Genomic DNA, 15400 nt, shown 5'->3' on the forward strand with positions numbered 1-15400 from the left:
CCTTGTGTTGTAATGATCTGGGAACTTGCACTTAAAATAAATGTTTCCTCCATCATCAAAGAGTGACCGTTAGCTGTGCTATCAACACGCGAGAGAGGGTCAAACTGGGATTATACCTATTTTTTAAAGCCTGTATACAGTATAACCAGGCAGGTGGCCGTACAGTATGTTCACTATTCGCATACTCACAGTTCAGACATGCCCAGGACAACTCTCTTGCAATATCGGCCACTGAACAGCATGAGAGCAGCTGGCCTGGGATCAGAGGAAGCAGTGGGATCTGGTGGCCTCAGCAGCACTGTGGTGAGGGGGGGGGGGGGGGTGGGGGACTTGTGGAGCATGTCAGTTTCATTCTAATGAAACTGATATATAATCACTGCCGGGCAGAAATCTTATATCCCCATTCCCCAAATTTCAGCATTTCTCCCCCCCCCGCCGAGTAAAGCAGCTTTTTGAAACTATTTTAAAGTAAAAGTATTCTTGGAAAACCGTTCTTGGAATCTGAAAAAATCTAACAGTTACATCTTGATCACATGAGGTGTACCAAACATTGCCCTCATGGTGGCACTATAACTAGCAAATTTGAAAAAGCAGAGGTTCTTCTGTGGTGCCCAGGAGTCTGCCTGCAAAGTTTCACGCTGTCCAGCGGTGCCCGAAATGAGCCGTTTACAGACGGACAGATGGGAGTCACAGGAGTGAAAACATAATCCTTTGCTTTCGGCCTTCAGGCCTAGCTGGGAATGATTATGAAACACTCTGTTGACTCAATGAGAACAGAATCTCTCTTTAAATACCAGTTAGAGAAAATGCACAGAACAGATCAGTCTCCTTTGCATTCCCTCACTTATGTCAGTCACATGCACACACACAAAAACAAAACTCATGGAACAAGGAATCGTTGATTATTTTAGGACTTTTCATTTCTCTCCACAGCTTTGTGTACAATAAATTCTTAAGATGATATTCTCGCCCCATCTCCATCCATCTCTTAATCCCATTTTCCCCAACCACCCGCCCACCAACCCACCCCCCACAATAAATATTACATCCTGTCGTTATCCACGACTGGCCGTGCACAGCAGGGCCCACGTGCTTCCATAGCTGTTATTCAGTGCACAGGAGACGAGAGAGGGGGGAGAATGAGAGGGAGGGTGGAGGTGAGCGAGGGAGCACACAGAGGAAGGGGAGGGGGTTGAAAGATGAGAAGAATGCGCCGACGTACAAAAGAGATGTTTTAAGATGGTCACAGAGCAGGATGGAGAGTACGGAGGGAATGGGTAGAAAGTGAATAGCTTTACAACTCGGGAGAGGAGCAAAAGACAGCGGGAATAGGTTAGAAAATAAAGACGATACAAAACGAAAAGAGAACCAATAAAAAATAATTAAAAAAACTAAATGGGCGAGGTCAGCTGAAATTTACATCAACAGAATACTGTAAAAAGTAGTTTCCCTTTTGTTCCTTCAACCAAGCCTCAAGTTGGTCCATTTTCTGTCATTCTTTTGTATTTTCATCTTGAAAACACCAGCCTGGCTGGACCACAAAGTAGTTATTGCATCTATATCATTATTGCATCTACAGTTCTACCTGGTCAAGTCTACAGTAACCCTGAACAGTTCAAGTCTTGCTCCAGTCCATGGTAAGAGTGAGTGACCAAATATGAAACAGAAAACTCCATAATAGACAGACAAAAAAAACAAAACAAAAACACACAACTCATAATAAAAATCATAATATGAAATGTAACATTTGAGGATGTAACGTCATGGACCTTTCCTCATGCGCACGCATGTCCGGCAAGTCCAAATCCACCTCTTCTTTATTTTATCTTGCTGCCCCCTATATTTACACACGCGCACACACACACACACACACACACACACTCACAATTTATTATTATCATTATATTCTACATTACTCGAAACATTCAAAAAGTACTAGAATCACAATTGTCCTTATTGCCTTGACCAATAATGATTCAGAGAATTCACATGTAGCTCTTTTCTTGGTCCAACAGCAAAACAGAGCACAAAAAGCCCATGAAATGCCTTCTTGTGAAAAGGACATAGTTTTCTTTTTGAAAGTTCAAAAAGTCGTTTGGTAATAAATACTGCAACGGTCCGAGGCAACGCCCACCAGCAGCTCACTGTCCCGATGAACAACTCGGTCAGACTGACATTGAAATTATGAAATGAAAAAATAAAAATCTATTGCAGAAGTAGCCATTGCAGAAGTCCCCCTTCATCCATTTGTCCTGCATTGTAAGAAATTTATACTTTGCCGATTGACAGTGTTGCAGTCAGAAAATACAGAAAATGCTTTGTGGACAGACAAATCATTATATTGCAACACAAAATTATTTTTGTGGTATCAGACCATTCCTCATCACTATCAAAGGCCAATGTGAGGGCAAAGCAAGATTTGTACGGCCTATAACTATTCCTCTATAGGACTGAGCAAAAGTGTAGCACCAGCACAGGCCAGCTTGCCATAAAAAAAAAAAAAAAAAACTTCTACAATGGCTACTACACATGGAACACAGAGCGAGTGGGATATGGATATGGAGTGTGATTGTTTTTTAATCCACATCTTTTTTTTAAAAGCCTCAAATCTAAACCCCTCATACACACAGAAGATGCAGCATCTTTGATGGGGATCAAGGCAAGGAACAAATCCCCCATGGAGAAAATGAGGGAGGGACGAGGAAAGAGAGGGATCACTGGGAGACTCCTGTTCCCCATCAGGGACTCTCTCTCCTCGCATGTGTGTGTTCCACCGATATGACCGATATGTGGTGGTCTCATCAGACCCTTTGCAGAGTCAGACCTCATCAGCAGCCTTGAAATCAGGGCCACGAGTATCTTCTGTTCCCAGGACTAGGAGGACCGACTTAAACCTCCCACTTCCAAGAATCACTGTGCCCTTACCCTTCCCTGCTGAGCCGCTCCATTTCTGACACACTCCCAGAGGCTGAAAGGAGCGTCCATTTTGAAATCGGTGGTCTGCGTGAAGTGCATTTTCACTGCCCCGCTGGGAGTACTGAAATGAAGTTGGCTTGAGTTCAATTCACCCTGAAATGCAGCTGGCCTTTTTGAAATGTCCCTTGGAAGTCTGTGTGAAGGGTGGGGTGAGTAGACTTTAGGTAGCAGTTCAGTGGTTTGTGGGGAGTGAATGGCTCTGTAGCCTTTTTAATACAGTACTCACTGGCTGAGTCACCCAGCTGCAGCTATATGTTATTGCTGAAGTCCTGAGAGCTTCCAGTCTGAATGTTTGCGATAGATTTTCTTTTTTATTGGCAGATGGCTAACGTCACCGCTTCAAGTCTCTCAGGCCAGGAGAGTTATGGGTAACTTAGTTCCAGCACGTCACTTCCTGTTTTTGATGTGGACAGACCCCAACCTGACCCGTTCCACCCCCTCGTGCCATCACAGCCATCCTCCCCTGTCACTCCGCAGGGTCTATTTATAGGCAGGGCTCTTCTAAGGCCAGGCTGTGAGGGGAGGTGCTGTAAGGAGGCGAAAGGCTCAGGACTCGGTCATGGATTCTGCCGGGGGGTCTGTGGGGAGGTCCTGCTGTGCCTCGGGAATGACAATGCCATGGTGGAGCTTCTCTAAAGACTGTTTCATCTGAGAGAGAGAGAGAGAGAGAGAGAGAGAGAGACAGGGAGGAGAGAGATACAGACAAAGAAATGCTGATTTACTACAGTGAAGTCTTTCAACCCACTCCCAAGTCAAAAATATTTTGGATGCACCATGAGATTGCTTTCTCTGACTGGCTTGTTGTCATACATTGTGAGCGTTTTGCTTTGTTTAGCACATCTGCAGCAGACCTATGGTGAATTCTATTTAATCAATTTAAGATATTGATAAACAAAAATCAAAAGCTGGGATTAGTTTTTTTTCCAGGTGCTTATTGGTTCATCGAGAACATCCTGCTTCACAGCCTGGTGTGGGAACGGCACCGCCCTTGAGCACAAAGTACATTAATTAAGCTACAGATGGTGTTACGGATGGCCCACGCAGCACATCATCGAAGGTGAGCTTCCCTCTGAGCAGGATGTATACGAGAAGCGGTGCGCAGTGGAACAAAGTCACTCACCACACCAGCCACAATCTGTTCATGCCGCTGCAAGCAGACAGGCTAGGCAGGCAATACCTTTGTATCAAAAGCCACATGTCAACTCTATAGAACAGTTTCCATTCTGTCAACCAGGCGATAGAGCGCTAAGCCTTGTCGCCATGTCAGTCTTACTGTGTAGGCTGTCACGCGGGCATTATCACTTTATGTATGACTATGAATACACTCCATTGCTGCTGCATCATCATTTATGTAGTGCTCACATGTTTCATATCTGCTGCTAGTGCTGTCTCTTACTTGCACAACAGAGTACAGTGATATCCGGTCTCGTTTATATTTCTTTTTGAGCACACATGTATTTATTGTATATGTTTATTGTTATCCAACTTTTTCCTTTGACTATATTTTGTAAATGAACATCGTTGGGAGCTTGTACGGAAAATCATTTCACCCACTCCTTTAAACCTACAGTATAAACTTGTGATGCGACAATAAAGTTGAAGTTCTACAAATCATTTTGAGAATGAAATTGGTTCGGTTTGTATTGTGCATGGATTGATAAGGCCAGTGTAATTATTATCGTTATATTCTTAGGCCATAGCCATAGCCTACAAAGATTTGGGATAACATTGGTGATCTATGCCTTTTGGATATGATCTATGTTTGTTTTGTAAGTAGGTGAAATTCTGTGGAATTCTTTGTGGACTATATTGACGATAATGGGGAGAAAAAGATTTAGAAGCATTTGGAAAATAGGTTTTAGGTGGTTGACACTGTTTTTTTTTTTACTGTGTGCTCACATGTATAACACTTGCCACACTCACCTGGTCAAGCAGTGTGACAGAGGACTGGAGGATCTGCTGCCACTTGTTGAGTTGAGCCTGATGGAACTGTCTCTGGAGCTGTAAGACCTGGGCCCACTCCCCTGCTGTCTGGGGCAGAGGACTGACACCACATCTCACATGACTCATTCAGTTAGGTTACACAATATTTCATCACTGTCTGGCAGAAACCTTGCATCTGGATATTTCATTTTCGTTAATTAATTATCTAAAGACTATTAATTGACTACTTTATACTTCGTAGCGGAAGTCGCAAAAAAAGCCTTTCTCTGGATTTGTATAAATATTTAACCAATGAAAAGTAGTAAGAGCCTGTGCCCAATAACTAGATTGGAATCACTGGAATGCTGGGTTCTTTTTTCGTTTTCCTGCAAAGTAATGACTTTGGACATACAAGGTTTCCACTTGACAGTGGCGATATAAATTATAAACAGACAATGAAAGGTACAGTACAAAATTGTCAGTACTCAGAGATAAGATTTTCCATGAGTATTTCTTACAATATATTTATGATTTCTTCCAGGAGATAAAAGGTGTATTATATTATATTATATTATATCTCAATGATGATTAGCTCAATGATGATTATCCGTCAGAGTTTTTGTGACTACAGGACTGCGATGGAAATAAGTCATGTGTTTGTCAGGATATTGTAATATGCATATAGTACCTAATCTGTGTATTGTATTTTAATTCATCAAATAAAAATCAATCAATTCCTGAAAATCTTAAGGTTTTCCCATTTGACTTTAATGACATTTAAAGTTATTCCATTTCACATCTTTTGCGTGAAATAGAAGAACTATTCTAAGCTTGAGGACTAACAGGTACATACGCACTCCCCATTATGCCTAATTGACCATGCACTTTGGACACATTTTGCCATTACTTCATATACTTGGGGTAGGAGTAGTAGGTCAGAGTATGAAGTAAAAGCAAAATGTCTGCCGTGTGAATATGATCAATGGTCTTTTGAGTTTACCTGTCGGCGACAGAATAGGAGTGCCATGTCTCCAGTGTATGAGCCGCTCTCTCCAGCGAGTACAGCTTGTAGAACAGCAGCATATTGAGGGCAACCAGCACCACCAGACTTAACATGGAAAGAAGAGAGAAGAAGACCATGTTAAATTATGTGTGACAAGTCAAAAATGTGTCAAAAATTCAAATGTAAGGAAGCGTGTTCATGGGTCTTCCTTCTGTGCGAGACATTCTCGTATACAATGTAAAGTACTATATCGTACTTATTATACCAAGGCTTGCTTATCTAGAATTTATGATAATGCAGCGTTAGCCTGTGATACTGTAGATGTCAGCACGCTCCGTCAGACGTTTGCATACGTGCATGCATACGTTTTGGCTTTGTCCATCCCTCCAATTATTGGACAGAAATTTTGAGATATCAGGGGAAAATATGGAACCACTATTTAGAGCACTAAAAACCTACCATTTTAACAAAGCATTTGGTTAGCTTTTTAAGCCGGTTTTAATAACCCTGTCTCTCCTTTTTAAACATGTTTTTAAACATATTTTAATCCTGTTTTAGACTTTTTGATTATGTTGCAAACGGTTTCTTCATCTGTTTATTATGTACTGAAGCACTTTGAGGTTTGTTTCAAATGTAAAGTGCAATACAAATAAAATGCATTATTATTATTATTAACCATGTGCTGTAGGTGCATTGTTTGGGGTTTTCCCCTCCCTCCCTAAAGCTAAGAAGGATGCTATGGCCTTTGTCTCCTTATTGGCTAGAAGACTAATCTTGTTGAATTGGAAATCTCCTGACTCCCATACTCATTGGATGAGAGATATCCTGTATTTTCTTAAAACTGTAGGAAATTAGACTGTCCCTGAATGATTCCACCGAATAAGTCCTTCCATTTACAGAGGATAAACTTTCCTTTCAATCCAGAATAGGGTATTGTGTGAGGTCTGGTGATGTATTGTTATTATGGTGTCGTGACGGGAGTGCTTTCCTGCGGATTGCACTGTAGATTATATGGTTCAGCTGACTAATGTTTTTTTATTTTTTATTCCTGTTTTGGGGTTTGTGTATTGTTGTTTTTCTTTTTATTTGTATCTTATTTCACTTTTTTCTTGTACGACTTGTCTTTTTTACGGGGTGGGGGTGGGGGGACAAAAACAAACTTGTCATGTTACTGTTTTTTCTTAATTGGGATCTATATGAGGCAATGCAATGCTATATGTTGTGGATATGTATGCAATGAATGCTTCTGTTTAAAAAAAAACAATTAGGTGTAAGGAGTGAGCAGTGTAAAATGTAAAAAATAATAATAAGAAAGACTAAAATGCAGGTGTTGTACAATGGATGGAAACATTAGGAATGGCTCAGAGTTCAGTGACTTTCGGGAAATATTCATTCATTCGTCAATTCACTCAGCACTTAGTCACTCTGTTATGAATCGTTTGAGGTGAATGTAGTTAATATCAAAGCCTCGTGTACAGTACCTGATACAGATCCTACGCACATGAAGAAGAGAAGAGAGAGAAGAGAAAAGAGAGAGAAATGACGAGGAAAGGTATTGAGCAGCTGTTAGTATGCAGAGGAGATATCCAACCATGTCTGAACAAGTACACATTCAGACGTGGATAAAAGCAAGACAGCAGAAAAGATAATACAGACTCCTACCAGGGCAAAAGACTAAACTAACAGGAAGAATTGACTTCTTAATAATAAATGGGCAGACACGCATCATCACCTAATCCCAGGGCAAGGAAGAATATACACACACAATCACTTTCACTGCAAGATCATCTCCAACGCCCCAAGTCTATCTTCCTCAGTTCGTCATGTGTTCGAGAACCAAGTAAAACATCAAAATATTCATCTGCTTGATATGTAGTCAAGAAAATAAAATAAAAGAAAGGGGTTGGAGATTATCTTTGGCCAGCATCTTCTAGACACACACACCCTACAACTTACATGAAGCTGACTATGAGAAGGATGGTGGATATACTGTTCTGTCCTCTGCTACTTGAGCGTTCCCCTAGCTTCATGTATTGAGCACCTGGAAAACACAAAAACAGGATGTTCAGTGATGTTTGGCAGTTCCACATACTACCGCTAGATGTCAGTATAGCACTGAACATAAAGAGAAACGTAACTTCCTTGTGCTGTGCCATTTAATGCATGACCAGGAGAGGAAACAAACATCTTATCCACTGGCTACAGTGACAGTCAAGACGTGCCATTTTTACCAGTCAGCTACATTTTTTTTACAATAAAAGAAGGTGCACAGAATGAGGGCTGGTTATAGTTCAAAGTTAAGTTACAAACTTGCTGATAGCGCAAACGTAGACAAATTAAAAGAGTATTTTAGATAAAAATAACAAATGGTTCCATTAGGACACTCTCAGAGTTACAGACTCATAAGGGTCCATTTTGGACCCCTGGTGCACACCAGAAGTTGAGAAACAAGTGTTCTATAACACCCTTTCTGAGGGGAGAATTTACGACGATAATCAAATTCTGAACTTGGCCAGGGCTAACCTGCTGACTTACTGGTCTCACGCCTGTCCCTCTCCTCTCCGATCACCCTCTCTCCTCGGTCTCCAGCGCCTACACCCGTCCCTTCCCTCTCCCCCTGCCGCCGGGAGCTGGCGCGCTTGCGCCGACGCAGAGAGGGTGGCGTCTTGGTCGTTTCCACGTCCGCCACCTCCCCCGTGGTTACTACGGTAACCTCCGTCTGAAGCAGCGTCTCCAGCTTGGATACCTCGCTCTCTGGAGAAGCAGAGGGAAAACATTTAGTCACATATTGTCGGGCAGAAATATTGCATCTCCATATTTCAACTTTTAAATGAATGCCCTACATCGTTGTAAAAGAGTGTTGCGCGAAAGCAACTAAAATAGCCGATCTACAACCTCACAACACGGTGCGACGGGACGTGTTGTGAGCCAGCTGGATTTTTTTTTAAGTCAAAGTGGTTAAGTGTGTATCTTTAACCAATCAAAAGTATTAGCAAGAGCCTGTGACTAAATGATTACATGGGATTCATTTGAACACAGGTATGGAATTCAGATCCATTTTCTTTCTAATTGTGTGAGATGGGACAAGACCCCCCATTAAACATAAAAAAGGGCTTGAGGGTACTCAATATAGATACTAGGATCAATAGATACTAGGACTCAATTAGTAACCATTTTTTGGATCAAAAGGAGGGGTTTAACAATATGTCTTCCAGAGAAAAAAATTGCTAGAAAGAAAGAAAGAAAGTTGGCAAATTAAACATGTTAAATTTGGGGAAGAATCATGTACTTTTACACCAGAAGATATTGACAAACCATAATGACTGTTAAATGACTTGGTCCAAGCCTATGGATGGATGATTACACTTCGGCTTAGAAGCTCTCAGATTGGAACAATTAGTATTTGTCAAAGGGGGGCATTCACTTTCTGGACATTAAGAAGGGGACATTAAAAATGTTGGCATTTCAAAAGGGTTTGAACATGGATTTCCATGTCCCAGCACAGATCTCCATCGATAGCACGGGCTTGTGACGCACTGATAATAACTAGAGGCTATGACAGAGGTGGGCAACTTTGATGATGGAGAGGGCAGCTATATTTCCACTCTCACTCCAGAGAGCCACATTGCAAATATCTCTGCTGTCGGGCAGAAACTAGCTAACTCCAAAATGTTCATTTTTCAGGAATTGTTCTATTCTCGGCCGTTCTCTGCGCACGACACATTCGCGGGATGGAGCATAAATTAGGCTTGATGGGCTGCAGCTGGGCGAGCAACAGCAGGCTCTGGTGCCGTGATCATAAAGCGCTCCCTTCGTTCTTATGACAGCTACTGGAGGTGGTGTTTTGAGGACATCTGCTATTATTGTTTACACACAACAGAAACCAAGGATTATATATTTGAAGAACGAGAGATCACAGTAAATATCCTAAGCATTCTTCCCCCATTGGAGAAAAACAGCATCTGAAAGTTTGATGGGACGCATTTTTACACGTGCGGGAGGGTGGACTCACCCATATGTCTATAGTACTCCTCAATGCCACTCCAGGTGTTCTTCTCTATCAGAGCTTTGACCAGACTCCACGGCTGCTTCCTGTAGCAGATGTCTGACGACACTCTGTAAAGAGGGAAAAACAAACGCGTCAGCCCATGCAGCAGCAATGTTTTTGTGGTCAGAAATGGCTGTCAGTGGGGGTGGAAGTGGTGATGTGATGTGATGTGAGATAAAGCGGCCATTATACTGAAACAGAATCTAGCTACATTTTCCCACTATGAACTGTAGGAGGAAGACATTTCACAGACAGGCCTTACAAGCCTTCACACGCTTTGAATGAAAAAAATAATCTACAACTGGAAAAAAGTAAACAAAACAAGAGCTGATACGCTGACGCATAAGTTATGCATTAGCCCATGCTAGAGGTTCCCCAACTTTTCCATGCCAGGGACCACCAAATAGCTATAGCCTCTGGCTGTGGCCCCCATATCTGATCTACAAGCTCGTGACACGTTGTGAACTTTCGCAATTAGCCCCCAGGGCGGCCCCCACCCCATTATGTGACAAAACAAACATACCTGAGCCTGCTCTTGTGTTTGTTTATGGAGGTGAGGCAATATCTGTGGACGGTGTAGAAGTAGTCCTGGTAGGGGATGCCTGAGGTGATGACCTCAGAGTCCACCACGTAGCATTCACCACGCGCGCTGCTCTTGTACAGCGTCTGGGAGCAGGGTACAGAGGAAGAGGTGAGACACAGCACAACATGGGAAAAAACAGCCAGTACCACCACATAGGTATAATATTGATAACCATGAGCAGCACAGACAGACAATCATGTTCAACCATTTGATGCTTCTGTATAGGGGTGCAACAATTCGATTTTGACGGGGAATTGAAATGTTTTTCCCCAACAATCTTCCAAAATATAGAAAATAGCCAATGAACAAGATCACAAAGTTTCGCAATGTGAGCTTGTAAATCAGCATTTTCTTGCATGACAGCGTTGTATGACGAAGTATAAACAGGACTTAAGGTGGTTAATCACACTAATCGATTGAGTCGATTATAAAAACTCACATAGTTAAACTCGCAGCCATAATCATAACCATGAGCTAGCTGTGTGGCTTCCCGGTAGCACACAGACAGACAATGATGCTTCTGTATGTTACTGAAGCGATCAGAGTCTTCAATCATGCTCTCTGTGTGCCGTCTACTATTGAAACACTACATCACTGCCAAGACATTTCGCCACAGTGGGATCAGTTAAGTAATAATGCTACCTAATCAGTTTTCAGCTACCAAACAACCAATAGAACAACACCAATGCCCTTCTACATGAACATCCACAGTATTTCCTTCCTATTAGGCTAGAATAATATTCAAGCAGTAACCCTAAAAACAAACCAAGGAAAGAAAAGAAAATGAACACCTCTAAACCATCGTGTAGCGTTTACTAAGCACCAATCCAGTATATGCTTTTAACTCCACCACGCACATATGTAGGCCATGCGACGAAAGTGGCTGAAGGCCTGGTGTTTCTCTCAGTGACTGACCTGTGTTTCCACCACAGGGGCGGTCTTGGGGCCCAACGGGTTGTTGATGGCGATGGTATAGCTCAGCACACGGCTGGTGTTCCCACTGCTACCGTCCTCCTGCCACTCCCCCACAGACAGATCTGAGAAAGTGAGACACACAGAGAGTGAGTAGAGCAAGATGGGTAGGAAGAGATAAGACACAGAGAGGGAATGGAGTAGCAAGAGAGAACGGGGAAGTAGAGGAGAAAGTCAGAGCAAAAGATGGTGTTACAGAGGGAGAGAGCGAGAGTGAGTTTGAGAAATAGATAGAGAATTTATCAATGAAGTGTAGTGGGATACGGTGAGGGGAGTAAGGGAGTGCAGACGTGGCGAGGGAAAAGAAAGCGGAAAAAGAGTGGGTCAGTCCACACTTTCATAGAAAACAAAAGAAAGAAATGCCCCAATTACATTCACACAACACCCCCCCACCCCAGGCTGGCTGGGGCACCAACCGGGGAGAACACCAACTGAGTGAACTCCAATGGCTTCCCCTTCCCTTATGCATCAATTGCAAACTACAGCAAAATGAGCAACTCACTATTGCCATGGTTTCTGGGCAAGACACTCCACAGCATTTATGAAAGAGAGTTCTAGAATTATTATGGCCCGACGCCCCAGTGACCTGAATATGTGTTGTTGAGCCAAAGAATGGAGTGCATGAAAATACAGAGGAGAAACAAACGATAGGCTGACAAGTGACGTAGGGTTGTTTAACACGCCGTAAACAATAACTGTGGAAGCTCATTAGCGGTGCGATGCAGTGGCGCCTACAGTATGTCCCCAGAGGGGAGGACGACAGACGCATGAATAACCAAATGGTGTCCGCAACTAGACTCTGCAAAAGAGCAATGTAGTTATGAAATCTGAAAAAAAGCAGATAGGCTAAATTGAAAAGAAGTACCAAGTACACTCCAACATCCATACCCCATGAAAAACGCTAGTACACTGATAATGCTGATGTGTGATGTCCAATTCACAAGGGGCCATGTAATTCTGCACATGCATGTGTCCATGTGCTAGACCTCCAACAATACTAACAACACCACCCTGCTTCTGTTAACCCATTAAGACCTGAATCTGATTCTATAAATGCCTTCTAAATTGGTCGCTCTCAAAAGGTTTTCGTAATACAAAATTATTCCAACTTTTTCAAACACTTTCACAAACAAGATTTTTCAAAAATGTTAAAAAATAGATGTACAAGCTCGCAGCGCAGCATGAAGTGACACGCTGTGAGCTTGTATATCTGCCATTTTTGAATAGCCAACTCTAAAATCGAAAAATGACATAATTTTCGGGTTTTAATGGGCTAACCAACTATTTAATGTTAAGTACAGGGCACTTCTGATTCGCTGCTGGCTATTTTCCTGCTACAATGCCGAATTGAAAATATGGTATTATTACAACCCTAGTGTATATACAGTATGTTGGTGGTTCTCAAAGTGGGGTCCCCAGCTAAATGTGTTAATTTAGCATAAAAATCAGTTGAAATGTTAAAGCTTGTAGATCTGCTATTTCCCTAAACATCTTGTATGTATGAATCTTGTAGCCTCGCGTGCAATGCAATTTTGCAATGGCAGATTCATCGGGAACCAGGCTATGAATCTTGTATGGGGTCCCTGGCAAAGAATGTTTTCAGATGTACAGTAAATATTCATTTGGGGATCCTTGATATGAAAAGGTTTGAAAACCACTGCAGTGTGTGTGTGAGTGTGGTATACCAGTGAAGTGACGCTGGGAGAAGAGGTGGCGGATGAAGTTTGTGTCGCTGGAGAAGAGCAGGTCGTGCAGCTTGTCCACACTCATACGCACGACCATGTTGATGTGCAGCCGTCCACTCAGGTCGGGGCAGAAGGACTCTACCTCACCTGCACGGGGCAGGATGCAAAATGTGAGACAAAACATATTCACATCCCAATACATGAAATCATTGCTGTCGGTTGGAAACCTCATATCTCCACGTTTCAATTCGTTTTTCGGTAAATTAATGTCCTAATTTCTCACATTTATCACAGTGTCGCACAAAAGTAGGAAAAATAGCTAATGTACAAGCTCACAACGCATCATTGTGAGCTTGTAGATCTGCAATTTTTTATTTTTATTTTATTTTGAAAGTGGTTAAATGTGTGTGAGGGTTTTATGAATATTCAACCAATTAAAACTATTAACAAGAGCTTGTGAATAAATAATAACTACATAGGATCCATTGGAACACGGGTTCTTTGAAAAGTAACCGTTTTGGACATGCAAGGTTTCCGACAGCAACAATATGACGCATCCTTTATTTGAGGTCCTTTTTTTTTATTGCAGGTTTCAGTGGATTTTATTTTGTTATGTTAATTACATTTTGTAGGGCTACTCTGAGTATTATTTGTGTTTTGTTACATTGTGCTCTAAAAAGAAATATGTCATTCAAATAAATGTGTCACTCTTACAGAAATGTGCCACCCCCGTTAAAACTATCAAAGGCTTCAGTTTGCACATTTGAGCATCCTGAAATACCCTTCAGACCACAATGTTAGGCAGTGAGGCATTTCAATTTGGAAGATAGTTCCAGGTTATGGTAGTACTGTACTTATAGCTTATAGAATTGTATGCACATCATGCATATCCATGGTGGATCTTTGCAAGGTCAATGATGTTGACAATCAATTGACCTCATGAAAATCCACCATGGATATTTTATAATGTTGTTTGCCAGTTTTGTAATAATAAAATAAGTCTGAATTGTGACTTGTTTTGCAGGTGCTAACTATGCTAAACTATGATTGTACTTATACCAAAAACAATGGTTGTTCTTTTGATCACTGAGAGGATACAAAATTCCTGCAAGGATTCTCAGAACACTGACAAGCCAGCTAAGGGCTAATCGTTCCACAGCTGTACCTACTCCACTCTACCCAACATATAATAGAAGTCATTTCTAAATGTTTTCAGGGTTCTCATTTTTGATCTAATCAGCTACATTTACATGTAAATATGCTTGAAGGGAAACCAAATTGACCCTAAATATACGTACTAACACAGACCCCCCTCACCAGTTTCCTTGGTTTTTGATAAATGACTAAACTGTGGGTGCCATAACCACTTAAAACCTAATTCGATCGTGGTCACATCGCGTCACAAGTTTGTAGAATGTTCACCTACTTTCGCTGAATGTGTGCCTATTATGAAATGCCTAGAATGAGGACGCTAGGGTTCAAGTGGTTCATTTCCCATTGCAGGGATGGCCAGATTACACAGCCACAACAACACTCACTCTCTTCCTGTGTGTCTGAAGAGTTGCTGGGGTCCGTGGGCAGGTCGTCGTCATTTGTGATGTCCAGTGACGAGAGGTTTCCCAGGCTGGTGGTTGGAGGGGGCATCATGTGATTGGCTGAGTCTGATAGGCTGTCCGCGCCCTCTTCTAGGTTCTAAGGCAGAAGGGACGGATACAAAAACATTTCAGTTACGCATTACCACTATACTGCACATATAGCCGTATATACTTTGTCGTATGACTAACAGTGAAAGTAGTCGATCTCCCATCACAGCTTGTAGATCAGCTATTTTCGAAAATGCTTTTTTACTTCGAATTTGTCATTTTTCTTCTCCAAAATGTTCACCTATGACACCATGCCCAAAATAGGGACGCCAGGGTTAAAGTGGTGAAAAGATGGTCACCGGGACGTTATTAAGGAAATCACACCACCCTCACATGACAGAGCGGAGAGGCTAGACCCAGCTTGACCGCCTGTTGCCTCAGCCTGAGTAGCGCATACCACTGTGCAGCATGAAGTTCAGATGAAATCCATATACAGTGCAGTCAACAAACCACTCCATTTATCCACTTTGTTGTGACTTGTGGAAGGTTTTCCACCTCAAACTTAAAGACTAGGTGAGCAGAATTCATTCAACATGGTAGAACATGCTTGGATAGCTAAAAATATGG

At 42.1% G+C, this 15400-nt stretch overlaps 1 protein-coding gene across 7 annotated transcripts in view; it reads right to left on the reverse strand.

Annotated features, from left to right (window-relative positions):
- Window positions 1-1024: 1024 nt before the first annotated feature.
- The window catches only part of gramd1a (GRAM domain containing 1A), a 39417-nt gene continuing 25041 nt past the window's right edge, over window positions 1025-15400 (reverse strand). For 5 of the 7 annotated variants that reach the window (XM_084051725.1, XM_084051729.1, XM_084051727.1 and 2 more), the window contains 10 exons: window positions 14729-14882; window positions 13191-13337; window positions 11449-11570; window positions 10474-10616; window positions 9915-10018; window positions 8426-8656; window positions 7859-7943; window positions 5900-6007; window positions 4900-5020; window positions 1025-3624 (listed from right to left, as the gene is read on the reverse strand). In XM_084051725.1, coding sequence (XP_083907851.1) covers window positions 3523-3624; window positions 4900-5020; window positions 5900-6007; window positions 7859-7943; window positions 8426-8656; window positions 9915-10018; window positions 10474-10616; window positions 11449-11570; window positions 13191-13337; window positions 14729-14882 — 1317 coding nt within the window. In that variant the 3' untranslated portion in view covers window positions 1025-3522. The remainder of the gene's footprint in view (window positions 3625-4899; window positions 5021-5899; window positions 6008-7858; window positions 7944-8425; window positions 8657-9914; window positions 10019-10473; window positions 10617-11448; window positions 11571-13190; window positions 13338-14728; window positions 14883-15400) is intronic. The other 2 variants (XM_084051726.1, XM_084051728.1) reach the window with 1 other exon arrangement.

Source organism: Gymnoscopelus microlampas (genome assembly GCF_963454915.1).
Source record: "Gymnoscopelus microlampas genome assembly, chromosome: 3".
Classification (NCBI taxonomy): Eukaryota; Metazoa; Chordata; class Actinopteri; order Myctophiformes; family Myctophidae; genus Gymnoscopelus; species Gymnoscopelus microlampas.